Source organism: Moschus berezovskii, chromosome 1 (assembly GCF_049115385.1).
Source record: "Moschus berezovskii isolate FMDL1 chromosome 1, NW_MosBer_1.0, whole genome shotgun sequence".
In the NCBI taxonomy this organism is placed as follows: Eukaryota; Metazoa; Chordata; class Mammalia; order Artiodactyla; family Moschidae; genus Moschus; species Moschus berezovskii.
This window is the reverse complement of record NC_142460.1, coordinates 104,790,562-104,817,502: the sequence shown is the minus strand read 5'-3', so window position 1 is coordinate 104,817,502 and position 26,941 is coordinate 104,790,562. Positions and strand designations below refer to the sequence as shown.

The 26,941-nt window shown below is 53.1% G+C and overlaps 3 protein-coding genes across 10 annotated transcripts; 2 read left to right on the top strand and 1 right to left on the bottom strand.

The window, feature by feature from the left end:
* The first annotated feature begins 48 nt into the window (after positions 1-48).
* Positions 49-4,568, top strand: POLR2H (RNA polymerase II, I and III subunit H). Its single transcript, XM_055409103.2, has 5 exons — positions 49-817; positions 2,365-2,448; positions 2,529-2,622; positions 3,168-3,251; positions 4,204-4,568. The coding sequence occupies exons 1-5, from the start codon at positions 745-747 to the stop codon at positions 4,319-4,321; spliced, it is 453 nt and encodes a 150-aa protein (XP_055265078.1). The 5' UTR covers positions 49-744; the 3' UTR covers positions 4,322-4,568.
* A 3,170-nt stretch (positions 4,569-7,738) lies between these two features.
* THPO (thrombopoietin) lies at positions 7,739-16,545 on the bottom strand. 4 transcript variants are annotated; one of them, XM_055408957.2, is made up of 7 exons: positions 14,987-16,529; positions 14,494-14,539; positions 13,026-13,191; positions 12,662-12,789; positions 12,273-12,359; positions 9,358-9,525; positions 7,739-9,141 (listed from the first exon to the last, which is right to left on the bottom strand). In XM_055408957.2, the coding sequence occupies exons 3-7, from the start codon at positions 13,036-13,038 to the stop codon at positions 8,476-8,478; spliced, it is 1,062 nt and encodes a 353-aa protein (XP_055264932.2). In that variant the 5' UTR covers positions 13,039-13,191; positions 14,494-14,539; positions 14,987-16,529; the 3' UTR covers positions 7,739-8,475. The 4 variants fall into 4 exon arrangements, with proteins under 4 accessions (XP_055264932.2, XP_088694678.1, XP_055264944.2 ...); XM_088838552.1 differs by having other exon boundaries at positions 7,739-9,124; positions 14,494-16,545; XM_055408969.2 differs by having other exon boundaries at positions 7,739-9,129; positions 14,494-16,542.
* Positions 16,546-16,582: 37 nt separating this feature from the next.
* CHRD (chordin) lies at positions 16,583-26,406 on the top strand. 5 transcript variants are annotated; one of them, XM_055408944.2, is made up of 23 exons: positions 16,583-16,903; positions 17,111-17,214; positions 17,695-17,824; positions 17,963-18,091; positions 18,184-18,283; positions 18,406-18,493; positions 18,835-18,976; positions 19,092-19,232; positions 19,315-19,397; positions 19,474-19,621; positions 19,779-19,885; positions 20,022-20,141; positions 20,790-20,946; positions 21,280-21,500; positions 21,921-22,034; positions 22,348-22,620; positions 22,696-22,789; positions 22,912-22,968; positions 23,242-23,345; positions 24,690-24,792; positions 25,186-25,340; positions 25,505-25,607; positions 25,945-26,136. In XM_055408944.2, exons 1-23 carry the CDS (start codon positions 16,756-16,758, stop codon positions 25,995-25,997), a joined length of 2,874 nt encoding a protein of 957 aa, XP_055264919.1. In that variant the 5' UTR covers positions 16,583-16,755; the 3' UTR covers positions 25,998-26,136. The 5 variants fall into 5 exon arrangements, with proteins under 5 accessions (XP_055264919.1, XP_055264912.1, XP_055264904.1 ...); XM_055408937.2 differs by having other exon boundaries at positions 25,942-26,136; XM_055408922.2 differs by having other exon boundaries at positions 16,584-16,903; positions 25,509-25,607; positions 25,945-26,406.
* Positions 26,407-26,941: the final 535 nt, after the last annotated feature.

Sequence of the window (26,941 nt, the reverse complement as noted above, 5' to 3'; positions counted from 1 at the left end):
GAGGGCAGTGGGTCTGGGGTTAATGCCCTGCTGAAGGGGCGGTGTGAGGGAAGAGAGCAGGGAAGGCGACGGTGCAGGCTTTCCTCTTCCCCATGGTGACATCATGGCAAATTCCCAAACTGGAGGGACCCGGCTCAGGTGACAGCCAGCTGGGACGAGCCGGCCCGGGCCGGCCTGGGTGCCAGCAGGAAGGGCTGGGTTTTGCGCCCAGCCGGGCCAGCGCCCTGGGGGCGGGGTGCTGCTCCCCTCGCTCTCCGTGCGGACGTGCCCTCGGCGGGCACGCGAACCGGCAGGGTAGGGCTCGGGCCGGGCTTCTCTGGGCCAAGGATCAAGGTCCCTGGCTGGGGCAGGTCCCTTGAGCATTCCAGTCTTCCAGACCCGGCTTCTGAAGAGGGCGCAGTAGAGCCTCGGGAGACAGCCGGACGCGACGCCACCTCGGTCGGAGGTGGGACCCATCGTGTCGCCGCCCGGGGCGGGGTTTTCTGGACCCGAAACCAGCCCTCAATTCTGAAACCTCTGGGAAACAATCGTTCGGGGCGGAAGTTAAGAAGCCCCGAGAGCTAGGCAGCGGAAGTGGCCGCGTTACAGCTCGTCTGTGCGCATGCGTTACTCTATTCCTTTGCTGCGGCCGGTCCAGCGGGGCGTCTTCTTAGCGCCTCTTTTCCTGCACGCGAGGGGGTGCGCTACCCCTAGTCGTCGTGGTCGCGCGCTCAGCCGCTCTGCTACTCGCGTGGCCCCCTCACCATGGCGGGCATCCTGTTTGAGGATATTTTTGATGTAAAAGACATTGACCCGGAAGGCAAAAAGTTTGACCGAGGTAAGCATGGTTTGGAGGGGCGGTTTGGGGGAAGGGGCTAATCTCCTCGGGTGCACGCCCCTAGGCCGCTTGTCCACCCACTTTCGCGTGGCCTTTCCCTACCGGCGGGTCCTGGTGTGGGGACCTCTCTCGAGAAATAATTTTGTAGATAAGAAAACGGAGACTCCCGAGCTCTCCCTGGTTTCACACAAGCTGTGCTCGCTGCCTGGGTGGCCTTTTCTCCTGATGCTGGTGGACGCCAGGCATCTTTTCTAACCGCTCCCCACTCTGGACTAGGCGTTGTACTGTTCACTTTACACACACTTTGTCTCACTTATTTGCCTCCAAGAGTAGGCGGTGTCTTACCCATTTTGCTCTGAGAGGCTAAGCAGCCCACCCAAGGTTGCACAGTGAATAATCCGACTTCACATCCCGTTCCTCAGAGTCTTTAGCTCTTTGTAAAATCTTCTCAGAGTTTAAGAGTTGACTGCTTGGTATACACATCTTTATTCTGTCATTTATCAATAATTGCCCTGGGTGTCTCTTCCTTTGCCTGCACACTGATATGTTCTCTGGGACAAACACCAGTTCTTACACATCTTGATAATCAATCCCCTTAGCACAGCACCTGACACAGGAAGAGGAAACCTTAGGATGAATGAATACCTTGCCCCAAATCAGGTTGTTTCTTAATCACCTAGGTTGGCCTCAGTTCAGTCGCTTAGTCATGTCCGACTCTTTGCGACCCCATGAACCACAGCACGCCAGGCCTCCCTGTCCATCACCAACTCCCGGAGTTCACTCAAACTCATGTCCATTGAATCAGTGATGCCATCCAGCCATCTCATTCTCTGCTGTCCCCATCTCCTCCTACCCCCAATCCCTCCTAGCATCAGAGTCTTTTCCAGTGAATCAACTCGTCGCATGAGGTGGCCAAAGTATTGGAGTTTCAGCTTTAGCATAAGTCCTTCCAATGAATACCCAGGATTGATCTCTTTTAGAATGGACTGGTTGGATCTCCTTGCAGTCCAAGGGACTCTCAAGAGTCTTCTCCAGCACCACAGTTCAAAAGCATCAATTCTTCGGCGCTCAGCTTTCTTCACAGTCCAACTCTCACATCCATACATGACCACGGGAAAAACCATAGCCTGACTAGACGGACCTTTGTTGGCAAAGTAATGTCTCTGCTTTTTAATATGCTCTCTAGGCTGGTCATAACTTTCCTTCCAGGGAACAAGCGTCTTTTAATTTCAAGGCTGCAATCAGCATCCAAAGTGATTTTGGATCTAGGTTGGCCTAGAACCTGGATATTATTTATTGCCAGAGTATCTTTGATTCTTTTCTGTGGATTCTGCCCACTGGCCACAGGTTGTCTCCCCTTTCCTTCTTGCATGTGTGATTCTGATTGAGCCTGCCCTTCTGTGAGGGCAGACGAGAGGCCAGTGAATACAGACTGCGTTAGAATGAGTATTCTGTTGCATCCAGTCCCCTGAAGTACCTGTCTGCCCTGCCCTGTAGAGTCTGCCCTGGGCCACAGGCAATTAACTTCTGCCACTCTTCCCCTCCAGTGTCTCGGCTGCATTGTGAGAGTGAATCTTTCAAGATGGATCTCATCCTTGATGTAAACATTCAGATTTACCCTGTAGACTTGGGTAAGTATTGAACACAAACAGCAGGAGGCTTTTTGCCATCTCAGCTGTCCTTCACCCTCTGATATCGCCGTTGTTTTCAGGTGATAAGTTCCGGTTGGTCATAGCCAGTACGTTATATGAAGATGGTACTCTGGATGACGGTGAATACAACCCCACAGATGATAGACCTTCCAGGTGAGGGGTGGAAAAGGGAGCACCTGAAATGTGCCTGGGGACTAAGTTGACAGGTGTATAGAAAGACCCTTACTTAATTCATGAAATAAATGATTATCAGCAGACTCTGTGTTAGCTTAAGGAAACTGCAGCACTTAAGAATCCAGACACCCAGGTGTTTATCCAAAGTGGTGATTACAGTGTGAGCTGTCACTTTTTGATAGTGGAGAAAATGAGCTCTGAATGACCTAGGCTCTGTGGGCCCTGTGTCTTGGGAGGCAGTTTGGTATGATGGAAAGGCTTTGGATGCCCACTCAGTTCACATCTCAACTCTACCACTTATTTGTTGAATAACCTCAGCCTCCTTCAACCTTAGTTTTTTCTCATCAGTAACATATTGATGGTTATACCTAGCTCACAGGGTTGCTGTGAGGATTGAATGACATCACGTTTAGAAAGTGCCTGGTGTTATGATGCTGGCATATAGTTACCAGTTACCATTTTTTTAAAGGGCCTCTTTCTTTTGTTAACTGTATTTAAGAATAACTGCCCCTATTGTTCCACAGGGCTGACCAATTTGAGTACGTCATGTATGGGAAAGTATACAGGATTGAGGGAGATGAAACTTCTACTGAAGCAGCAACACGCCTGTAAGTTCCGTGGTCTTGTGAGAGCCCTTTCCCTTCTCATTTTGTGAGAATTTGGGCTATGCTTTGAAAATCTGGATCATCCTCGGGCTCCCTGGATTTCTTTCTTCAAGTGCCTCAGACCTAGCAGGACCCAAAAAGGAACTGTTTTGGGAACAGTTTCAGTCTTAAATGTAGGCTGCTCAGTTTGCCCTCTCTCAGGATCTTAAGGCCTGTTATCTAAATGAGAAACTGTTAATCTTGCTGTGTGAAATGCCAAGGAAAGTTACTTCTCCAAGAACTAAATGCAGCATAAGTCATTAAACTGCTAGGCTTTTTTGTTTGTGTGTGTGTGTTTTGCTACTCTGCAATCCAATCCCTAGTTCTTTGGTTTCTCTGCCCAACTATTTTTTCCTTTTCTTTAAAACCTTATTAAAACAATATGTGCCCTTTGCAAGAAATTTGAAAAGCAGAAAAGTAATATGAAGAAGGAAAAAAGTCACCTATAATTCTATAACCAGAGGGAATCTTCTACATAAACATTTTTGAATGTTCTAGGTTTTTTTTCTATGTACTTTTTTCTTTGAGATCATGTTGTTTATTACAATGTTTTGTTCTGTTCCATTTGCTTAATGTTATGTAAAAGATGTTTCCTCGTGTCAGTTTAAAGCTTTTCCTAAACATTTTTTTTTTAAATTCCTAAACATTTTTATAGCTGTGTAACATTCCAGTAAATGCATGTATCTTAATTGATTTGACCATTTCCCTTATTCTGTGCATGGAGTATTTTCCACCTTTCTGATATAAAAAACACTGCCTTGGACATATCTGTGCAGTCATCTTTGTCTGAAATTTGGTTCCTAATGACGAAACTGTAGAAGGGTGCCTTTTTTTTTCTTAGGCTGGCATGGAGAGCAGCTGAGTAGCAGTTTTTGCTCTGGCACTCAGACTCACAGGACTGGGTCTTCTGTTTCAGCTCTGCCTACGTGTCTTATGGGGGCCTGCTCATGAGGCTGCAGGGTGATGCCAACAACCTGCATGGATTTGAAGTGGACTCCAGAGTGTATCTGCTCATGAAGAAACTGGCCTTCTGAACGACCCAGGAAGCTCGCCTTGCTGCTTAGTCACTCAGGTCCTGGATGTTAGTTCAAGCCCGAATAGCAGTTGCTGCTGTTCACCTGTTCAAAGGGGGCTGGCTCTCTGTCCACTGTAGGTGCATCTTTAGGAGATCTGGACTCAGTGGGAAACTGACTTACCTGTGAAAGACCCCATGGGAGAACTTGATGAATCAGTAGCTGTTTTATGTACATGATTTTTTAAATTAAACTTTACTTTTTCAGACTCTTTCCTTACTTTTTAAAAAAGGTTTTCCCATTTTAAAATCATACTTTTCCAGACTCTTTTTCCTTCCTTTTTAAAAAAGGCTTTCCCATTTTAAAATCATTATTTTTTCAGACTTTTTTCCCTTCCTTTTTAAAAAAGGTTTTCCCATTTTAAAATCATTTTTTTCAACTTGCTTGTGGTACATTATGTTTCTGGCCCATAGCCAGATGATCACGTGTCAATACAGGATCTATCCCAACCTTTCAGTATCTGGCTTCAGGATTATCTCAAGCTTCTGGCTGACCATCCCCAACATTTCCCCTCCAAGGTGATTTTCTGTGTGGGAGAGAAAGTGTTGTGCTTTTGGCTCCTGAGAGCACCACCCATTTGGCATAGAACTTTTGAATAGGCAAGGAGCCTATGTTCTTCCAATTCTTTCAGTCTCTCAGGAAGTCAGATCACATTGACTTGAACGTGTTGCCTGCATAGCCTGGAAGCATTTCATCATTTTTATGGAAGCGTTGAGATGAGGCTTTTCGACACAAACATGGGACACGACTCTGAAGAGGAGAGGAACAACAATCTGGTGGTTGTGGAAGCAGGTGGATAAGCTAGCTCTGCTCTCCATTCTAGGGGTGACCTGGAGGGAGGGTAAGGGGTGGTGGTTTTCACCAGTGACATTGAACAGAGAGCTGCCTCAAAGACCAGTTAAATGGACAGGGCAGCAGTGCCAGTGCCCTGGACAATACACTAGCCTGACTGCAGTCACTAATTTAACAGTGGGGGGAGAGCAAAGTTGAGGCAGAAGTGATGCTTGCAAGGACTCCAGCATCTGAGCTCAATCTTCAGCCTGGCATTTGTGGTCTCAGAAAGTACATGGGACCCTGATTTCCCCTGGGAAGTTCAGGGTAACAGTTCAGAAAGACTGTGTGTATTAAGCCGTTGTCTCTTTTGATCTCCCAGTTTTGCCATGGGAGCTGGTTGTTCTGCTGGGATACCTGGGGTTTTTCCTTCCCCATCATTTTCAGGTCTTTACTGGAGGTGTTGCTGCTGCTGCTGCTGCTGCTGCTAAGTCACTTCAGTCGTGTCCGACTCTGTGTGACCCCATAGACGGATGCCCACCAGGCTCCCCTGGGATTCTCCAGGCAAGAACACTGGAGTGGGTTGCCATTTCCTTCTCCACTGGAGGTGTTAGGAATAGTATTTAGAGAAATGGGTTGAAAATGAATGGCCTCTGAAGGGGGTTGGGGGATGGGTGGGGTGGTGGTGCTGGAGAAAAGATGTTTCTTTTGCTTTACTGTGGGGTGGGGGAGTGAGGGGAGAGGGAAATAGGGTGAATTGAGTTGGGATGAATTTTTATGGAATCCTAGAACCTTTTCCATGCAGTCAATTTTTTTTTTTTTGCACGGATTGGAGAAGGATGGATTTAGGTGAGAAAGAGAACCTAATTACCAATAATGGTTTGTTGGGTAGCAGACTGTTCTAGCCGTCCTGGGATGGCAGAAGAAAGAGCTGGCATACAGTTGAATAGAGATAAGAGTGTAACAATTTTTTGTCTTTTCTGTAAAGGGAGGAAGGGACAGAAGCAGCCAGATAGAATGACAGATTAGATGTTCAATAGAGGCAAGTTAGTTTACACTGGAGCAGCCCATGAGTTGTTTGCATTTGCCCCAGGGTAAGTTAGATGCCAGCCCTGTATGCCTGGAACTTTCTGGCTATGGCCTTTTTGTAGTCTTGCCATCTTTGTCTCTCAGCTGACTGTGCTGAAAACTTTTGTCTTCAGTCCCTTTTGCATGTCATGTACTGGGTGCTGGCTTTCATGTACCATGACGTGTTTCATTTGATCATTAGATTTAACCTCCTTTAATATTTCAGTAAATTAAAATTTCCGCTTACCATTCCCTTGACTCCACATTGGAATTTGTAGTGTGGATAAACTGATTCTCTTCTGATGGTGCAGAAATTGTCACCATCTGAGATTTGGACGGCACTTTTGAGCTTTGTGCGTTTGTTGATTTTTTTTTCTCCATGGCAACTGTTCTGTCCATGAAGTGGGGGTGGGGTGGGGAACACCTGGAGATGCCTAAATTGGTCACCCCACCAAGAGCTTTGGTTTTCTACTCAGAACTCGTTTAACTGTTGACGTGTACTCCCTAAGGACTTGGAAATTTCTTCCAATAAATAGAGACACTGATACATTGGACAGTGCACCACACTGGGGAGCATTTGGGCTCCAGACTAAGTCAGCGTAGGGTGTTTCTTTTCTGGTTCACAGGCTATGAAACCACTGGGAACTTGCTCCTCATCTGTAAAGCAGAGATGTTAATAACCTACCTTATAGGGATGTGTGAGTGTTAAAGGTATTGTGCATTAAGTTCCTGACATGATGGCTTTGACTCTGTTGTTTTGGAATGCCTTTAATGACCCTGGGGTTTTTGTGGTGTTTGGAACCCTAGGTTTCTGGCTCCTCTACCTAATGGTAGCTTTTGCTGTCTTTTGGGGAGTTGAAGTGGGAGGGGAAAAGCTTGCAATAACTTTTCCTACAGGAGCCTCTGGAGGTAGTGTTGACCTTTGCAATGAAGTGTTTGGGGTGATATAAACCTCTTCTTAAGTACCAACGTGACATTTATTCAAAAAGCCCCATAAGCTTAGCTTCTTTTCTAGACATCCCCAGGCAGAGTTTACGGTGGTCACACAGAGTTGCTTTTCAGATACTATATACTTCTGGGAATTGGGAAATGAGCCTTCAACTTGCACTTGACTTGTACTTGCCTCTCCTGCTGTGTGAGCCCTAGGAGGCTGACTCAAGCCACTTCCTGCATTTCCCCCTGACCTCCACAGGAGGGAAGCAGGAACCCGCGCCTGGCAAAGCTTCCTGCTGAGCTGCTGAAGCGCTGGCTGTTTGCTCAGCTGTCACATCCAAGTCTCGTCTTGACTGACCCCATCTGTACAGCCTTACCTGGGGTGTAAGCCTCTCCAGAGCTTCCTGTTAGCTTCTCTCAGGGTGGGAGGTAAGGTGGGAGGGATCTGTTGCCCATGAGAACATTTTCCCTTCGCTTTTCAGGTAGCTTTGGGTCCTTTCGTTTCCTCATTATTTAATCCCTCTCAGTTTTGTCTGTTATAGAGGAATTTTTCTGAGAGACCTCTCATTCATTTCTCAAGAGTAAGGTTCTCCTAAGAAAAGGGGATCAGAGCTTCATTAAAAATGATAGTAAAGACAGTAGAGAGACTAACCTTAGTTCTGAGCAGAAAACATAGGCTTTTTATCTATGAGATAAGTTCTACCTCTGTTCAGAAGCTAGGCCAGGTCAGGCCTTTGCAGAATTGCACATGAAAAATACAGAGAGAATTAGTAAGTTGTAAATTTGTGCAGAAAATAGACCAGAGATAACTAACTGCTCTGGTGAATATTATTGATGGTTTAAAAAATAGCTTTTGAAGTTTTTTGGCATATAGTAAAAAATTATACTCTTTCTGTCCTGCATGTCACCCTTCACCAGGACTTTGGGTTTCAGGTGAAAGCAGGAAATCTGATAAAGGCATACCTCGTGGATGTTGTGGGTTCAGTTCTAGACCACTACAATAAAGTGACTATCACAAGGAAGCAAATCACACAATTTGTTTTTGGTTTCCTAGTGCATATAAAAGTCATGTTTCCATGATACTGTCGTCTGTTAAGTATATAATAGCATCAAGTCTAAAAAAGCAATGCACATGCCTTCATTAAAAAATACTTTATTGCTAAAAAATGCTAACCATCATCTGACAACACAGGGTTGCCACAAACCTTCAATCTGTAAAAAATACAGTATCTACAAAGAGCAATAAAATGAGGTATGCCTGTATAGCTGCAGTTGTTTCCCAGGGCCTCTCCTACAAGTAAGGGGACTGTACGTGGAGGCTGACATTGGCAGTGCTGAGTACCTTACTCTTCCTGAGACAGATTTTGGAAGTGAGAGTGGGCTGCAACTAGAAGAGAACTGGAGGAGTTGGGTGTGATGGCTGAGGGCTCAGGAAGCAGGGGTTGGGGCTGGACTGTGGGGATGGGTGAGGTGGGCGAAGGAGAGAACAGTGTGTATTGTCCAGGGGGAGGATGGGCTGGGGAAGGAGAATCTCCAGGCTGGAGGTAGGGTGGCAGGGAGCCCATGTCTGAAGTTCCCAGAGGAATATCCGGGGCTCCTTGGGCCCTGGGTGAGGGCCCAGGAAAGAGTCCATGAATTCCACTTAAGGATCCTTGTGTCCCATTCAGGTGTCCAGGGATTTGGCCTAAGGACCTGGAGGTTTGGTTCAGCAGACCAGGAATCTTGGCTCTGAATCCTTGCAGCCTGTTTGGAAGTCCAAAGCCAGTAGTTCTGGCTGAGACACTGGAGTTGGTCTCCAGCAGTCCAGAAGTCCTGTTTGGGAGCTTGTTCAGTGTGAGCAATGGAGAGATGCTGCCCGGGACAGCTGTGGCGGGTGGGGCCCACTTGGCACAGAGGGTGGGCCCCACTACAAGCAGCAGGAAGCGCACCTTTCCTCGGAGCAGCTGTTGGAAGCTCAGGAAGATGGCACTGGGATCCTTGTGAGCTGTGGTCCTGCCCTGTGGAGGAAGCTGAGGGCAGAGGATGGGCCTGAGGCCAGAGACCTGGGCCAGATATCATGCCTGCCTGTCTATGTGGGGAAGATAAGGTGCCAGAACCCAGGCTTTGTGACTGGGAGGATGCACTCCTCAGCAGGTCAGCTCGTCCACCCTCAGGATTTTCAGAATTTTTTAAGGGGACTGAGTCAGGAAAGAAATATTCTCTAATTTCCTTGACTGAGGACTTACCTGGGTTCCTAGGAGGCCCTGCAGGGCCCCGAGGAGGAGACGGACCTGCCCAGAAAGCTGCACCAGGAGGGATGAGAGGCAAGTGGGGCCCAGCTGTCCCCGCGCTGCCATCACTGCCTCCAGCAGGAGGGTCGTGGTTCCTAGAACGTCCTGTGCCTTGGTCCGCTCCTGGGAAAGAGATGGAAGAGAGAAGCGGACAGCTTCAAAGGGTATTCGAATAGCGGGTGGGGAGCCTATAAGAGCAGCCAGCAGAATGAATCATAGGAGCTGAGAATTGGACAGGACCTAGGTCCCACCCAGCACAGGAATTCCTTCAGTCTCCCGACAATTGGTCATCAGCCTCTGCTTGAATAACTCCAGTGTCCGGTAACCCAGCTGGCTCTTAACACGTAATTTCAGTAAGAAAAGCTCTTTTTATTTTTATTTTTTTTCCCCGTTCTTACATTATTCTGTAATCTGCCCTGTTACGGCTTTTACCTCCTGGTTCTAGTGCTGCGAATCTAGTCTTCTTCTACGGAACATTAGGGTCATATGATGTTTAAAACCTTAACGTAGATACGAGACCATCGTAAAAATTATAAAGATGAAGGGAAGGGCCTTACTGATGAATGGCAGAACAGGATCTACAAGGGATCACTAGCAATTGCCCTTCCTCCCCGGCCTGGTCCCCAGCAGACCTAGGGAAGCAAGGGAATTCTAGGTGTCTTGAGGGCAGAGGAGCTGACCTGCTCAGCAGTACTCCCTTCTAGGAGGTTTCTTCAGCCTCAGACTAAAGCACTTTGTGCTCTACCATAAGATGGCCACTCTTCTCCAACCCAATCACATGAGCTTTATTACTTTTTTTAAACCATTCCTCACATAACATATTTTCTAACCTCTCACTGTTCAGGTTGCTTCCTCCTTTTGGAGACATGCTAGTTTAATGTGGTCCCCTGAGTAAATTAGCATGCGTCTGAAAGAGGATAGCTAGTACTCAGTGCAGTCGTTTAAGTGTAGTCCACATACACAGAGGACAAACCTGTGGATACCAAGGGGGAGATGGGGGGTGGTGAACTCAGAGATTGGGATTGACACATATACACTATTGGTACCATGCATAAAATGGATAACTAGTGAGAACCTACTGTATAGCACAGGGAACTCTGTTCAATGATCTGTGGTGACCTAAATGGGAAGGAAGTCCAAAAAACGGGATATGTATATGTATAGCTGATTCACTTTGCTGTACAGCAGAAACGAACATTGTAAAGCAAATATACTCCAATAAAAATTTTTTTAAATGTGCAGTACACTCAGAATAGAGCTTTTCAGGAATGTTTCTACAAAGTGGATGTTAAACATCTAAAACCACCTAGGAGCTCTAGTTTTTTTAGTAGCTGCTGCTTCAGTAATACTACAATGCTAAGTTTGAGGCAATCCAACCCTCCCAGGTCTTTTTCATAGTAAGTACTAGGGCTAAAAATTTATGTGAGGGAAGCAGGGGCACTGTGGTCTAAAAGTTGGAAGCGGATTTTATTCAGTTACTTCACACATCCAGAGTTTTATATACATCTGTTATATACATCTTTGTTTCTGACCTAGCCTTTTAGCAATTTGAACCTTCATTCTGTCTTTTGTTATTTTAGCTGTGCCTCCCAGTTTTGTGTCATCAGAGGATGATAGATCCGTCTTGCTTCTTCACACCAACTTAAGGTTGAACAGATTAGGATGAATAAGTTCTGAGGGTCTAATATACAGTGATTACAGTTCATAATACTGAATTACGTACACTTGAAATGTGCTGCTGCTGCTGCTCAATCACTTTAGTCGTGTCCGACTCTGTGTGACCCCATAGACGGCAGCCCACCAGGCTCCTCTGTCCCTGGGATTCTCCAGGCAAGAATACTGGAGTGGGTTGCCATTTCCTTCTCCAATGCATGCATGCATGCTAAGTCGCTTCAGTCATGTCCGACTCTGTGCGACCCTAGGGACAGCAGCCCACCAGGCTCCTCTGTCCACAGAATTCTCTAGGCAAGAATACTGGAGGGGGTTGCCATTTCCTTCTCCATGAAATGTGCTAAGAGAGTAGATTTTAAACGTTCTCACCACAAAAAAGAAATAGTAGGGCTTCCCCCATAGTCCAGTGGTTAAGAATCCACCTGCCAATGCAGGGGACATGGGTTCAATCCCTGGTCCAGGCAGATCCTACATACTGTAGAGCAGCGAAGCCCATGAGCCACAACTACTGAGCTCCTGCTCTAGAGCCCTCGATCTGCAGCTCCCTAAGCCTGCATGCCCTAGAGCCCGTGCTCCAGAACAAGAGAAGCCACCACAGTGAGACGTCTGTACCGCAACTGGAGAGCAGCCCCTGCTCTCTGTAGCTAGAGAAGACCCATGCAGCAAAGATGACCCAGCGCAGCCAAAATAGTAAATAAATAAGAAATATTGATTATAGGATGTGATGCTAATGTTAATCATTTCATAATATATGTATATTATATCAACACGTTGTACACTACCTTAAACTTACACAATGTTATATGCCCATGATATCGCAATAAAGCTGAGAAAAGGGAAAAAATCTGAATTTAAAGGTCAAGGAGGCTCATAGTATGCTACAACAGAAATCGACTACTGTTTCTTGCCTTAAAAAAAGAAAGAAGGTTGAATGGAAATAGGTCAAAGGCATGGCCATGAGAGACCTCTACCCAGCTTTTCATGGTCAGCCTTGACTCTATTTAACATACTGGGCCACAAACCATCATCTTGTCCAGAAGATATCCCCATAGTAGAATGTATATTGGGTTAGGGTGGCCAAATTGAAGTGGAACTCTTTTTTAAAAGAGAGCTCAGAAATTTTGAAAAATCCATGGGAATCAGTAGTAAACAGATGAAGACAGGATTAGGGAAACCAAGGGAAAGGATGGCTTTCTTACCGTCTGGGTTTTCCATTCTCCCAAGCTGAAGTCCACAGCAGGCAGAAGGACAGGTGTGGACAAAGGGTTAATGTCTGGACACTGGCTCTGTTGAAAAAGATTGGAGGGGTGGTGGAGAGGGCACTGAAATAGAGGGGGTTATGGTGGCCCAATTACCAGGATAGGCTTCCACGTGTAATATAACCAGACTAGAGCTTTTAAGAGAGTATTTGATTATAACCCATGATCTTTGTAAAGGGGTAGTAATCGAGTCAGGGGGTGGTGGTGATGGTCTTACTAAGACAATATTGGAAGGGTAGTGATTGGATTGGGGAGTGAGAGGGAGTAGTGGGAGTGAGGGTATCTCTCCAGTTAAGTGGGAAGAAGGTAGAGTGCTTGGGGATTCTCACCAGTCTGCTGTGAAGGACATGGGAGTCACGAAGCAGTTTATTTAGGAGTCGGGGGTCACAGGCAGGAGGAGCCGGGCTGGACAGAGTTAGTCTTGCAGTTAGGAGAAGGATGACCACGAGGAGCAATTCTTAGATGAGGAGAGGTGAAGTTGAAAGGGGTGGATAAGGAAGAAATCATTGTCGGTTGGCAGTCCAGAAATTCCTATTTAGGACCCAGACCTGAAATCCAGGGAATCTACTGCTCAGAGGCCTTATTCCTGGGAGACTGGCCACCTCTCCCATCCCACCACCACAGCACATTTCCTTTCTCTTTTCCCTCTACCAGGTTCTGATTTGGCCCTAGTTCTCCCAAGGGTTTTCTTACCAGTCAGCTCCATTCTGGCCAGGCTGTCTGCTTGGAGTGGCTCCCTGAATGGGGCCTCTCCCCTGAATCCGTCCTGGGGCCATGGAGGCGGCTTGGGCTCTTGCACTTCTGGGCAGAGTGGGGCGGGGCACAGGTGGGCCAGGAGAAGGAGGATCTAGAACCTATCCTGCAAGTGACATGAATGATGAACAATTAATGGAGTTTCGAGGAAAAGAAACTCTGCCTGGCTGGGGGAACAGACGTTGAGAGGGTGTGAGATGCTGACCAGCCTAGAACTGCTAAAGCCCCAACTGCTCCAGTCATCTTGGGATTGTACCACACGGTGTCTCCTCTTCGTCAGAGTTCCTCAGCACCTCTGAGGTGGCTCTGGTGCCCCAGCCCCCTGCCAAGAGCAGCAGGACAGAATATGTACACACACATCTAACTGCCTCAAAATCTGAGCAACCCTGCTTGTTTGGTTGGAGAAAACCTGGAATGGGGATAGAGAATGGACACACTGGGGCACAAGCCTGGAGAAAAGATTGGAAATGGCTATAGGGCCAGGACCAGGAGCTGGCCCTGCTCAGGGGTAGCTTGGGGAGTGGGGTTGAGGAGGGGTATTGGACCAAAATAAAACTGAACTACTAAAAGCCGGTGATTAAAAGATTGAGAAGATGATATGGGAGAAATTAACCTCTCATTCTTTTTCTATCTACTCCAATACATAAAACCTCTTGGGGTTTTTCTTTGGTTATTCAAGGAGAAGAGATGGGCTAACAGTTCTGGAACTTCCTTCCTGAAGCAAGTTGCCCAGGAATGAGCACCTGCTGGGTGAGCTGATGCCTGCCTTACAGGGCTTACCTCACCTTAGACACCCACCGTATTGGTCTCACAGCCCTCACCTTCCTCCCTGCCCCCTTTGCAGACCCCTTCCGGTTCCTTTGCAGGACCCCCCACATGGCTTCCTTCTTCTTTCACAAGTTGTGCAAAGAGGCCTGCACCTGATTCAATATTGGGATTTCCTGTAGGTCTGTCAACATTCATGAACCCTCCTCCCATTACCCTCTCCTTGTGCCCTGGCTTGTCTGGCCCAGCTTCCCCAGCCCCAGAATTCAGAACTTCTTAAGCTCATTAGGAATGACTGGGTATGAATGGGGGTTGAGGCTGTGTCCACATCGGTGCCATGTTCCCTAAGTCCGAAGAGCACCTTCTTTCTTGTTTTCTCCCTGGGCTCATGTCCCCTTTCTTGAGGGCCAGCCAGGACTGTGCTGTATTCCACTAAGTCTGTTATCAGTCCCTCAGAACCCAGCACCCCACCCCCTACCCCTGCTCTGTCCTGCTCCTCCCATTCTGGGAAGGCCACACTCTTCTCGACAAAGGTCAGTGCCTGGAGGTTCCAGTTTGCCTACCCCTCCCCCAGCAGAGAGCCCAATTCCTCTTTCCTGTCCTTCCTACCCTCACTTAACTCCAAACCTGGCTTGCCACTCACCGGGTAGAGAAGGGCTCCAGGACTCAGGTCCAGAGCAGGCAGCACTCTGGGGAGCAGATGGGTAGGAAGACAGGTGGCTGTTGGGGCACAGCCCCTCTGGGGCACTGGGGTCACACGCCTGCCCAGGCCAATTCTGCCCAATCAGAGAGCAGGGAGCCACTGGACACAGGCAATGGCCCCCGGAAGTGACGCTTTCTCCTCCCATCTGCGTAGGACCTGGAGCCCCTGCCTGGACCATGGTTCACTAATGGAGCCCAGCTCTCCCACTCACGCATACCACACGGAGGATTTGAATAGGGGGATCTGTCTCTTCCTAAGAGCTGGGAAATCTGGGAGCTGGCTGGGGGAGAAGATGGGAGGGAAACAGTTTTTTTTCTAGGAGGAATCTGGCAGGACATTTTCACCCCTCAGGAAGAGGTACAGAGGTCTGGTTTTAGACTGGTGGGTCTCTCGGTTCCTGGCTGTACAAATTTCCTTTCCCTGGACAACACACCTGCTGCTAAAATCCGTTAAGGCTCTTGCTTTCCTGCTTTCATCACCAATAACACACTGGGGGTCATGTCTTGTTCCTCCTTTGGCAGTGGGAATGTGGGTACTGCCTGTATTAGAGAAGACCCTGTCAGGGGTCACCGTTGCCAGGAAGCAGTGTGGACAGTTTGAGAGGACTTCAAGGTGAGGGGGTGCCTGTGCTGGGTTAAGCTGGGTTGGTGCCCCATGGCTCTGATGGCTAAGCCCACTTATCTCTGTGCCAGGGCCCTCTTTGCCTGCCCTGTCTTTCTCCCTCTCCCATCTCCTACCACTCCACATGTGACAAGAGGAATAACCAGGCCCATGTGTCCCTGTCTTAGGAAAGACAGCTGCTGAACCTCCCCCGCAAATACCTCCTGCTGGCCCCCCTCTTCCACTGGCCTTGGCTCTCGTTCCTCTGCTTTCTCCTCAGTCCCACTCTCCCCACAGTCTGTCCTCAGGGGCCTCCTGGCCTGACCTTATTCCCACCTCCTCCCCCACCCCCCACTTCATCCTCAGGCTCTCCCCTGCTCCTCCTCCCAAGGATGGGGCTGTCTGCTAAGGAGTATGGCCTAGATCCCGGAATTCTCCAGTTCAGCCAGACCAGATGCCTCCCAAGATTAAGAAGGAGGGTGCTGGGATGGTTGGGAGGATGGTGGGAGTGTGGGGGTGGGAGGTGGTAGGGAGGCTGTCACGACCAGGAAAGCAAGACAGCAGAGGTTGTGGGTAGGGTGGAGAGGCAGAGGGTCCCCCAGGTGAAGGAAGAGGGTGGGGAAGTGTGTCAGGCTGGGGAGGAGGATGGTTGGATGGGCCCGAGCATAGGTAATAGTACGGAGAGAAACGCTGTCAGCCGTCAGCCGACAGAAAGGGGATGCAGTCTGTTTCTGGCTCAGCTCCTATCCCAGGGACAGAGGAACGAGAGGAGATCTCAGAGGGGAGGTAGGGACACAGGCTGGGCAATGAGAGTGGTGTAGGGTTTGAGAGGTGCTGTGGGCCCAGAGACAGGCGAGGATGGGTTGATGGGCCCGTCCTGCCCGTTGTCATCCTTAAAGACAGTTCTTCATCCTTCCGGCAGGAACAGTCCGAGCGCAGTGGCCGGCCCAGGCCTCAGGCCGTCTCTGGCCCTCCGTGGCCTGGGGCTCCCATCCCGGGCCGGACACGCACCTCCTGGTCCAGTTGCCCTGTGGACGCCGGCAGCGGGTGGCGGGATGGGGGCCCCAGATCCGCCTCTCCTCCCCGCTTTGCGCCCCCTGGTCCCTCCCCTCCCCCATCCCCGCCGCTCCCCCTTCCCCTTCAGCCCCTCCCTCCTCCCCTGCCCGGTTCCAGCCCCTCCCTCCCCTCCCCCACTCGCGATCCCGGCCGCCGCTGCTGGGCCGGACCCCCCGGGCTCAGCCCGGCCCCTCGCCGAGCCGCCGCCGCCGCCCCGTTTGCTGAGGAGGAGGCCCCCGGCCGGGGCGCCGGGCGCGGGGCATAAAACGGGCCGGAGCCGGCGCCCGGGGCACTAGAGCCGCGTACGGCCCGGGTCAGCGCCCGCCCGCCCGCGCTCCTCCCGGCCGCTCCTCCCGGCCGCTCCTCCCGCCCCGCCCGGCCCGGCGCCGACTCCGCGGCCGCCCGACGAGCCCCCCGCCGCCGCGCTCGGGCCCTGGCCCCGGCCCCCTCCCGCCGCACCGCCCCCGGCCCGGCCCTCCTCGCGTCTCCCTCCTCCCTCTGCCGCTCCCTCCTCCCTCCCGCCTCCCCAGCTGTCCCGTTCGCGTCATGCCGAGCCTCCCGGCCCCGCCGGCCCCGCTGCTGCTCCTCGGGCTGCTGCTGCTCGGCTGCCGGCCGGCCCGCGGCGCCGGCCCCGAGCACCCCGCGCTGCCTATCCGGCCCGAGAAGGAGCCGCTGCCCATTCGGGGAGCAGCAGGTAGGTGGGCGCCCCGGGGGAGGCGCGGGCGGGGAGTCCGGCTCGGGGCAAGTCTGCGCCCGCCCGGAGGGGGCGCGGGGCGCAGGTGGCTCGGCGCGGCGGGCGGCCCGGAGGGGTGCCCAGGGACCCGGGGCCCGGCCCGCAGCACCCGGGGCGGGCGCACGGCAGGAGCGGGACAGCGGCCGCCAGCCAAGCCCGTCCTCGCAGGCTGCTCCTTCGGCGGGAAGGTCTATGCCTTGGACGAGACGTGGCACCCGGACCTGGGGGAGCCCTTCGGGGTGATGCGCTGCGTGCTGTGTGCCTGCGAGGCGGTGAGTGGACCCAACGGCTGTGGCTGGGGGCCCTGTGGGTCGGGGAGCACTGAGGTCTTGGGACGTCGGATGGACCCGGAGCTGCTGAAGAGAAAGAAGATATTTGGGATAATGTTTTTGACGGAGGAGGCACGAGGGAGGATAGAGGAGAGGAAGCGCCCCCTTCAAGTCTCAGGTGTTGCCTATTATTGATCGTCCACTATGTGTCAGGTTCTTGGCCAACTCCATTTCATCTCTCACTTAACTCCTAGTACAACCACGTTAGAGAGAGACATCATTACTCCCGTTTTTTCAGATAGGGACCGCACAGCCCAGAGAGGTTAAGTAACTAGTCTAGAGTCACGCAGCTTGTAGGTAGCAAAGCACTCTTGACTCCGTGGGCCGCCCTTGCCTTGTCCGATGCCTCTTCCCGCCTTGCCTTTTGAGTCTCAACAATTGATGTCTTGCCCTCACCCGGTTTTCCGTCTTCTCTGTGAGCAGCCTCAATGGGGTCGCCGTGCAAGGGGCGCAGGTAGGGTCAGTTGCAAGAACATCAAACCCGAGTGCCCAACCCTGGCCTGTGGGCAGCCGCGCCAGCTGCCTGGACACTGCTGCCAGACCTGCCCCCAGGGTAAGGCCAGCTCCATGGAGAGGGGAGGGCGGCAGGGCCGAGATGCTTGGTCCTGGGCCGCCTGGCTGGGCGGAATGGAAAGGTCAACTGGCTCTCTCCTTGCCCACCTGAAATCCGTGTCCCCCACCCCCGGTGCAGAGCACAGCAGTCTGGAAAAGCAGCCGACGGGCCTGGCCTTCGAGTATCCACGCGACCCAGAGCACCGAAGCTACAGCGACCGCGGGGAGCCAGGAGCTGAGGATCGGGGGCGTGGAGACGGCCACACGGGTAGGCAGGGGCTGGGTAGGAACTGGGGTAGTGATGGGCGCCGGGCCGCAGCAGCGGGTGATGGCACTAGGGACATCTTCCTCCCCTCGCAGACTTCGTGGCGCTGCTGACAGGGCCAAGGTCGCAAGCGGTGGCGCGGGCTCGAGTGTCGCTGCAGCGCTCCAGTCTGCGGTTCTCCATCTCCTACCGGCGGTGAGAAAGAGGAGGGAGGGAGGAGGGGTCAGCCGGGGGCCAGGGAGGGAGAATTTGGAGAGGCTGGAGCAGCGCTTCTGGCCCAGGCTCAGAGTCGGTGCTCAACGGATGCTCATTACCAGGCTGGAACGCCCTACCCGAATCCGCTTCTCTGACTCCACTGGCAGCATCCTGTTTGAACACCCTGCAGCCCCCACCCAAGATGGCCTGGTGAGACGATGCCATTTATGAGTGCTTATCCCATCTGGGCACTATGCTGAGAGCATGCTCTGCATTGCCTCCTTGGGTCTTCACAACAGCCCAGTGGGAGAGAGGCCCATTTTACAGATGATGGAACTGAGGCTCAGTAGCAGAATGTGATTTGTTCAAGGTCATACAGCTAGTTAGTGGAGGATCTGGGATTTGGACCCTGGCATCTGGCTCCAGGGCCCTTTCTTACACATCCTAGGAGAGCCTGGGGGCAGCTTCCCATTTTCCTTCCTCACCAGACATGGGCCTCCCAGCAGGCATGTCCTGTATAATGACAGGGCCTTCTTGTCTTTCTGCTGCAGGTCTGTGGGGTGTGGCGGGCAGTGCCTCGGTTGTCCCTGCGACTCCTTAGGGCGGAGCAGCTGTATGTGGCACTTGTGACACCCACTCACCCTTCAGGGGAGGTCTGGGGACCTCTCATTCGGCACCGGGCCCTGGCAGCAGGTGAGGGGAGCCAACTGCTCCTGGACATGAAGTTCAGAGTTTTCTCGGCCCCCAGAAATGGAGTGAGCTGAGGGGGGCACTTTCTGATGGGCTCTCATGGTCCTTTCTTCCCCAGAGACCTTCAGTGCCATCCTGACCCTGGAAGGCCCCCCACAGCCAGGCATAGGGGGCATCGCCCTACTCACTCTCAGTGACACAGAGGACTCCTTGCACTTTCTGCTGCTCTTCCGTGGGCTCCTGGAGTCCAGGAGTGGGGGTAAGCGGGATGGGGGCAGACACGTGAGGAGCGTAGGGAGAGCACCCATCTTTCAGAGGTTCCATGTGTGCGGCTGTTGCAGGACCAGCCCAGGTTCCCCTGCGGCTCCGGATTCTACACCAGGGGAAGCTACTTCGAGAACTCCAAGCCAATGCCTCAGCCCAGGTGAGTGAGGGTCTGGCTCTTACTGCCGCCTGCTCTAGCCTCTTGCTGTGCCCACCACACCCTCCTCTGCCCCCAGGAACCGGGCTTTGCTGAAGTGCTGCCCAACCTGACAGCCCAGGAGATGGACTGGCTGGTGCTGGGGGAGCTGCAGATGACCCTGGAGAGGGCAAGTGGGCCAGGGCTACGTATCAGTGGACACATTGCAGCCAGGCAGAGCTGCGATGGTAAGGCAGGGTGAAGCCGGGCATCCCGGGCACACACAATGAGAGGCACAGCAAAGTGCCAGAGGAGGGGCCAGGGTGGGTACAGGAGGGATCCTGGGGGCTGGGGTGTGAATGGTCGTGGGGCAAGCCTGCGTCCAACTGTCCCTCCCCTTTGCAGTCCTGCAAAGCGTCCTTTGCGGGGCAGATGCCCTGATCCCAGTTCAGACGGGTGCAGCGGGCTCAGCTAGCCTTACACTACTAGGAAACGGCTCCCTGATCTACCAAGTAAGAGTCAGAGGTGGGGCAGGGGCGGTGCAGGAGATGAGAAGGCAGCAGGGCAAGGCGGGACTTTAGACTACAAAGGTTCAGGGCCCAGCCCTTCTCTGTTACTCTCATTTGCCTCCCCACTCCTGCTCTCCAGGTACAGGTGGTAGGTACAGGCAGTGAGGTGGTGGCCATGACACTGGAGACCAAGCCTCAGCGGAGGAACCAGCACACTGTCCTATGCCACATGGTTGGACTCCAGCCGGGAGGACACAGGGTGAGTACTTCAGGGAGACCAGGGCTGCAGGGCCCAGGCAACAGAGCTGACAGTGTTGGGGGGCCGTGGGAAGCCATGCTGGGTGAGCAGGGATGTTTGGTATTATTCACTCACTTGCAGTCTCTCTCCCTGATGCATTGATTTACTGGACTCATTTTTTAGTGAGCCTTGGGTTAAGGACTGCAGTACAAAGAAAATCAGATGTGGTCCATCTTCAGGAAGCTTGTATCCAGTGGAAGGAGTTACATAGGGAGGCCAATGCAGCAGATCATATAATCATAAACATGATAGCAATGACTGCCATTTATTGAGCCTTTATATATGCCACAGACTGCACTGGTTGCCTTGCTTACATTATTTTTGGCCCTCACATTTCTTGTCTAATAGATGATGAAGAGAAGGATCAGAGAGCTTAAATAATTCCTCAAGATGGGTTGCATAGGTAGGAAGTGGCAGAGAAGGGACTCGAACCTGGGCCTGCCTGGTTCTTAGCCAGTGTTACTGGTGCATGGCCGTGTGTATGGGTTTAGTGGGGATGCACAGCAACATGGAAAGGGTTCAGAATCTTGGGCTTGTGTGAAAGCTGAGGAGGGTTCATCCGGGGCCTGGCAGGCTGCAGTTAGGGCTCACTCTTCCCTGCCCCCTCAGGCCATGGGTATCTGCCCTGGGCTGGGTGCCCGGGGGGCTCATATGCTGCTGCAGAATGAGCTGTTCCTGAACGTGGGCACCAAGGACTTCCCAGATGGAGAGCTGCGGGGCCACGTGGCCGCCCTGCCCTACAGTGGGCACAGCGCCCGCCATGACAGTGAGTGCTCCAGCGGTCTGCCCCCACCTTTGGTGTCCTCTAACTCAAGCATGTGAGGGATGGTGCCAGAGGACCAGAGCCTGGCACTTCTTTCTCTGCATATGAGCTCTGGTTGGCATCTGGAGAAGGTGAGGATGTTCAGGGTGGCCCTGCCAGGAGATGGTCCCTCTCACCACAATGCAGGCCTCTCCCTTGCTGCTTCCCCAGCCCTGGGCCTGTGGACAGTGTCTGCTAGCCTGTGGAGTCAGTGCTGAGGGAGATGGGAAATGCTAGGGTTAAATCACTGCTCTCGGCCATCTTCTCATCAGTCGCCTCTCCTCTGTCTGGATCCAGCACTGCCTGTGCCCCTGGCAGGAGCCCTGGTGTTGCCCCCGGTGCAGAGCCAGGCAGCAGGGCACGCCTGGCTCTCCCTGGACACACACTGTCACTTGCACTATGAAGTGCTGCTGGCAGGGCTTGGCGGCTCAGAACAGGGCACCATCACTGCCCACCTCCTCGGGCCTCCTGGAACGCCGGGTCCCCGGCGGCTGCTGAAGGGATTCTACGGCCCGGAGGTGAGGAGTTGTTGGTGGGAGGCAGTTTGGAAAATAGCTGCTTTTTAGCATGAAAGGCTCTGTGGGCCTGGGCAGGGGAAACAGAGCAGGCAAGCCTCAGGAGTCAGACAGACCTGGGTACGAATCTGCTTCAGCCTTTTAGTATCCTTTTACCCACCTGTGTCCTACTGTGCTGGGATCTCAGGGATAGTATGTAATGTCCTGGACCTCCAAGGGGTGGGTGGGATGGACCAAGTCTCCGACATGGGCTGGGTTGCCGTGGACCTGGGGCTTCTGAGCTCTACACCATTGCTGATGGGCTTGCTTCTCTGGAGACCTTACTTAACTTCCCTGGGCCTCAGTTTCCTTACCTGAGAAACTGGGAATGGTAGGCTTAGTCCGAGAGTGCCTTGTTCTGTCCCCTTTTCTGTCTGCTGCCAGGCCCAGGGTGTGGTGAAGGACCTGGAGCCTGAGCTGCTGCGGCACCTGGCTCAGGGCTCTGCCTCCCTGCTGATCACCACCAAGGGGAGCCCCCAAGGGGAGCTGCGAGGGCAGGTAGGGAGGCGGTGCGGGCCGGTTGGTATGGGTCAGGTTTGGGTGAACACTGTGGTGCTCTCTGCTAGCCACTTGCCCTCTCTGAACCCTGGGGGTGGTAGAATTGCACACACTCCCTAGCTCGTGGAGAGGATGAAGCCAGACTAGGTACTTAATGAGGCGAGAAGCTGACCCCCTGTCCTTGGCAGCTGGGCTGAGTGCTGTGGCTAAGAGCACCCTTCTGGGGTATACCGGGTGCTCTGGGCGTCTTGGCTGCCACTGGTGGAGCTGCAATGGGAGCCTGGGCGCTGCCTCACCCTGCCTCTCCCCTCAGGTACACATCGCCAACCAATGCGAGGTGGGTGGCCTGCGCCTGGCAGCAGCAGGGGACAGAGAGGTGCAGACACCTGGGGCTCTGGAGGCAGTGGCGGCCATGGTGGCCCCACCACCCGCCGTGCCGGGCCCAGACACCCCAGCGCCAGCCAAACCAGGTGGCCCCAGTCGGCTCCGAGACCCCAACACCTGCTTCTTCGAGGGGCAGCAGCGCCCCCACGGGGCTCGCTGGGCTCCTAACTATGACCCGCTCTGCTCGCTCTGTACCTGCCAGGTAGGAGGCCCTGGAAGGGCGCACTGGGTCCCAGGTTCTGGAGCCCCAGAATCAACCCTCAGTCTCTCCCTGCAGAGACGCACGGTGATTTGTGACCCCGTGGTGTGCCCGCCACCCAACTGTCCAAGCCCAGTGCAGGCGCTGGACCAGTGCTGCCCTGTGTGCCCGGGTGAGTGCCCTGTAGGAGTGGAGAGGGTCATGGAGGGTCCACCATGGGGGGCGGTGAGGCCTCTGGAGAGGGAAGGAAGAAGGGGGCCATCCTCTGCCTTCATTATTTCTTTGGATCCACAGAGAAACAAGATGTCAAAGACCTCCCGGGGCTGCCAAGGAACAGGGACCCTGGCGAGGGTGAGCTGCAAGTGTGTGAATGCAGGGGTGGGGAGTCCAACGGGGCTGTTGGGTAGGATTGGGGGGAAGTGGGATGGGGGGTGTATTGACTGGGATGGAGGTGGTTGAGGGGCACAGGTTACAACTGACACCCGAGAGGCTTCATTAGAGTCCTTGGCGCACAAGTGGGCCCTGGGGTTGGACCACTGTGGGGTTGACCTGAGGCTCAAGCCTTGGTTGTGGGCCTAGCTAATGAACTCAGCACTAATGACGCTGGTCACTGTCTCCCCCCAGGCTGCTATTTTGATGGTGACCGGAGCTGGCGGGCAGCAGGCACCCGGTGGCACCCTGTCGTGCCCCCATTTGGCTTAATTAAGTGTGCTGTCTGCACCTGCAAGGTATGGCAGCCCAGCTTTCTCTGACGCTGGAACCCCTCAGATCTGCAGGGTGGGAGAGGGGGCTTCTGGGAGAGGAAAGCCCAGTCTTGGTGATCAAAATAATAGGAGAAGTCCTTTGGACAATCTTTTCGGGGGGTGGCCACACCATGGGGCTTGGGCTTCCCTGGTGGCTCAGATGGTAAAGAATCTGCCTGCAATGCAGGAGATCTGAGTTTGATCCCTGGGTCAGGAAGATCCCCTGGAGGAGGGAATGGTAGCCCACTCCAGTATTCTTGCCTGTAGAATCCCGTGGACAGAGGATCCTGGCAGGCTACAGGCCATGGGGTCACAAAGAGTTGGACATGACTGAGCAACTAAGCATAGACAGCACACACACCATGTGACTTGCAGGACCCCAGACTGAACCTGGACCTGTGGCAGGAAAGTGCAGAGTCCTAACCACTAGGCCACAGGGAACTCTCAGTCCCTGGGCTTTGAGAGTTGGCTTCCTATAGGAAAAGGGCAAGGGCTGATTTGGGTGAATTCTGGCTCTCCCAGTTGACTAGCTCCATGCAACCCTGGGCACTTTCTGTATGTCCCTGAGTATCACTTTGCTCGCCCAGAAGCAGATATGGTAGCACCTACCTTGCAGGGCTACAGTGAAGATTTGAGTTCAGGTATATAAAGCCCCAGGCTTCCCAGATGGCGCTAGTAGTAAAGAACCCGCCTGCCAGTGCAGGAGATGTGAGAGATGCAGATTTGATCTCAAAGTGGGGAAGATCCCTTGGAGCAGGAAACGGCAACCTATTTCAGTATTCTTGCCTGGAAAATCCCATGGACAGAGGAACCTGGAGGGCTACAGTCCATAGGGTTACAAAGAGTCGGACATGACTGAAGTGAATTGACATGCATATAAAGCCACAGCCCAAGCCCTCTGGGCTTCCCTGGTAGCTCAGCTGGTAAAGAATCTGCCTGCAATGCAGGAGATGCCGGTTCGATTCCTGGGTTGGGAAGATTCCCTGGAGAAGGGACAGGCTACCCACCCCAGTATTCTTGGGCCTCCCTTGTGGCTCAGCTGGTAAAGAATCCACCTACAATGAGGGAGACTTGGGTTCAACCCCTGGGTTGGAAAGATCGCCTGGAGAAGGGAAAGGCTACCCATTCCAGTATTCTGGTCAGGAGAATTCCATGGACTATACAATTCGTGGGGTCACAAAGAGTCGGACACCACCGAGTGACTTTCACTGCAAGTCCTCTGAGTGAGAAAGGTCATACGTATGAGGTATGGGAAAGGAAAAGGAGGAGTCAGAAGGCTTATGTGTTCTACCTTTTTCCTGACACCCTTCACTCAATGGATCCCTACAGGGGGACACCGGAGAGGTGCACTGTGAGAAGGTGCAGTGTCCCCGGCTGGCCTGTGCCCAGCCTGTCCGTGCCAACCCCACTGACTGCTGCAAGCAGTGTCCAGGTAAGGGGGACATGGGCACTGGGGCCTCTAGGGGCAGATGAGGCTCTTCAGTGCCTTGTCCTGGGTGGGAGGGATGCGTGGCGAGGGGTTGCCTTTTGAAGGTGGATGGAAGGGATGTCTTAGCTAATTCAGCATTTACCCAGCACTGCTCTGTGCCTAGCCTGAAGCCAGGGATCTACATGCAGCAAAAGAATGTGCATGTGTTGCTGGGCTGTGACAGGATCCAGTTCCTGTCCCACCCATCCATCCACCCACCCATCCATCCACCTATCCATTCAAATTTATCACCTACTAAGTGCCAGAAACTGCTAGGTGACAAATATGGCCTAGATGGCCCTCATAGAGCTCACATCTACTGATCTATTTCTGCTTCTCTTCTCTCCCTGCCAACAGTGGGGTCAGGGGCCAACCCCCAACTGGGGGACCCCATGCAGGCTGATGGGCCCCGAGGCTGCCGTTTTGCAGGGCAGTGGTTCCCAGAGAGCCAGAGCTGGCACCCTTCGGTGCCCCCCTTTGGGGAGATGAGCTGTATTACCTGCAGATGTGGGGTGAGTGGGGGCTTGTGTGAGGTAGGCATTGGGGACCTGGCCTGGGGGAGGGGAACTTACTAGGGAGGGCAGGCTCCTGGGGGGTGGGCTTCCCCTAGGAGGTTGAAGGCCACTGTGCCCCAGCACCTCTGGGGACCCTCAGGATCTGATCTGTCCTGCACCAGGCAGGGGTGCCCCACTGTGAGCGGGATGACTGTTCACCGCCACTGTCCTGTGGCCCAGGGAAGGAGAGCCGCTGCTGCTCCCACTGCACACCCCGGCGTCGGTGTAAGTAAGGGGTCTGGGGTGGCAGCTCTGGAAGCCTGGGGAGGGGAGGGAGCACCTGCCACGTGCCGGGCGCAGTGCCCTCTGCTGAACAAGTGTGATCCTGTCCCCTCCCACAGCAACCTTGTAGGCTTGGTCTCCATTGCCTTTTCTTCACCAAGGAACTTGCTGACCCTCAAAGGGATCAGGCAACTAGGCTAAAGTCATACAGCTGGTGTGTGATGACTTGCTTCGAGAATTCTGGCCTTTCTGAGATCAGAACCGGGCAGCTCCACTGTGTCCTCTGTGTCCCCACCCCCTTGCTCCTCTTCCAAACTTCACTCCCTTCTGTCTCCAGCAGCCCCAGAGACCAGGACAGTCCCAGAGCTTGGGAAAGAAGATGAAGGCTCCTAGGGAGCAGCCAGAAGGCCGCACGACCAAGAGGATGGGGCCTGGGCCCAGGGAAGGAGTGGCACCGAGGACCCCGCGTTCCCCTGCGGGCAACCCAGTGCCTTTGGTCCCTCTCTTCTGCCTCTTCTCCCTCCCCCACTACCTCTGGGAACCACAACTCCACACGGGGGAGGGGCAGCCAGGGCAGACCAAGGCTGTGTCCACTCCAACGCTGGCCTTGACACCCTCCGGCCCCTGCCTTGGAAGCCCAACCCCTTTCCTTCTGTACATACTGTCACTGGCTTGTTGGGATTTTTAATTTATCCTCACTCAGCACCAAGGGTCCCCTCCCACTTCACTCCTGCTGCCCCTGAGCTGAGCAGAGTCATTATTGGAGATTTTTGTATTTATTAAAACTTTTTTTTTTCCAGTCTTTGGGCTAATGGTTGTTTCTTTGTGACCAGGGGCCTAAGTGGGCCCCAGTGGAGAAGGGTCTGAGGGTCTGTAGGGAGAGAGAGGGGCACTGGCTCCAGGGGCTTCGCTCTACCTTTGGGGAGCAGGAAAAGACCCGGGGAAGGGGGCAAGATGACACAACAGCCGGTGGTAGGACTAGATCCTGCAGAGGGGCCTAGGCTGTCTTTGAGATGGAATAGAGCTTCAAGAACTCAGGCCACTGGAAGCAGTATTTGGACATTAGTTTCCACTGACCTGCCCAGGCCGGCATTTTTGCTGAGTATTATAGTGTCTCAACCCTGGAGGAGGACATGGCAACCCACTCCAGTATTTTGCCTGGAGCATCCCATAGACAGAGGAGTCTGGCAGCTACAGTCCATGGGTTCACAAAGAGTCAGATACGACTGAAGCAACTTAGCATGCACGCATGCATACTGTCTCAAAATAGGTGCTGGCAGGATTTATAGTTTGATTTGTTACCTGGGGTCAGTCAGGCCTTCTACTTTGCAGCAAGT

Coding starts and splice junctions, on each gene's coding strand:
- POLR2H (XM_055409103.2), top strand. CDS start 745: ATGGCGGGCATCCTGTTTGAGGATATTTTTGATGTAAAAGACATTGAC. Junction 2,623..3,167: donor ACAGATGATAGACCTTCCAG/GTGAGGGGTGGA, acceptor ATTGTTCCACAG/GGCTGACCAATTTGAGTACG. Junction 3,252..4,203: donor ACTGAAGCAGCAACACGCCT/GTAAGTTCCGTG, acceptor CTTCTGTTTCAG/CTCTGCCTACGTGTCTTATG.
- THPO (XM_088838543.1), bottom strand. Junction 12,360..12,661: donor ATGTCCTTCACAGCAGACTG/GTGAGAATCCCC, acceptor CTTTTTCAACAG/AGCCAGTGTCCAGACATTAA. Junction 9,142..9,357: donor AGGGCCTCCTAGGAACCCAG/GTAAGTCCTCAG, acceptor CTCTGCCCTCAG/CTTCCTCCACAGGGCAGGAC.
- CHRD (XM_055408914.2), top strand. CDS start 16,756: ATGCCGAGCCTCCCGGCCCCGCCGGCCCCGCTGCTGCTCCTCGGGCTG. Junction 22,790..22,911: donor GTGCTGCCCTGTGTGCCCGG/GTGAGTGCCCTG, acceptor TTGGATCCACAG/AGAAACAAGATGTCAAAGAC. Junction 25,341..25,508: donor GTATTACCTGCAGATGTGGG/GTGAGTGGGGGC, acceptor TGCACCAGGCAG/GGGTGCCCCACTGTGAGCGG.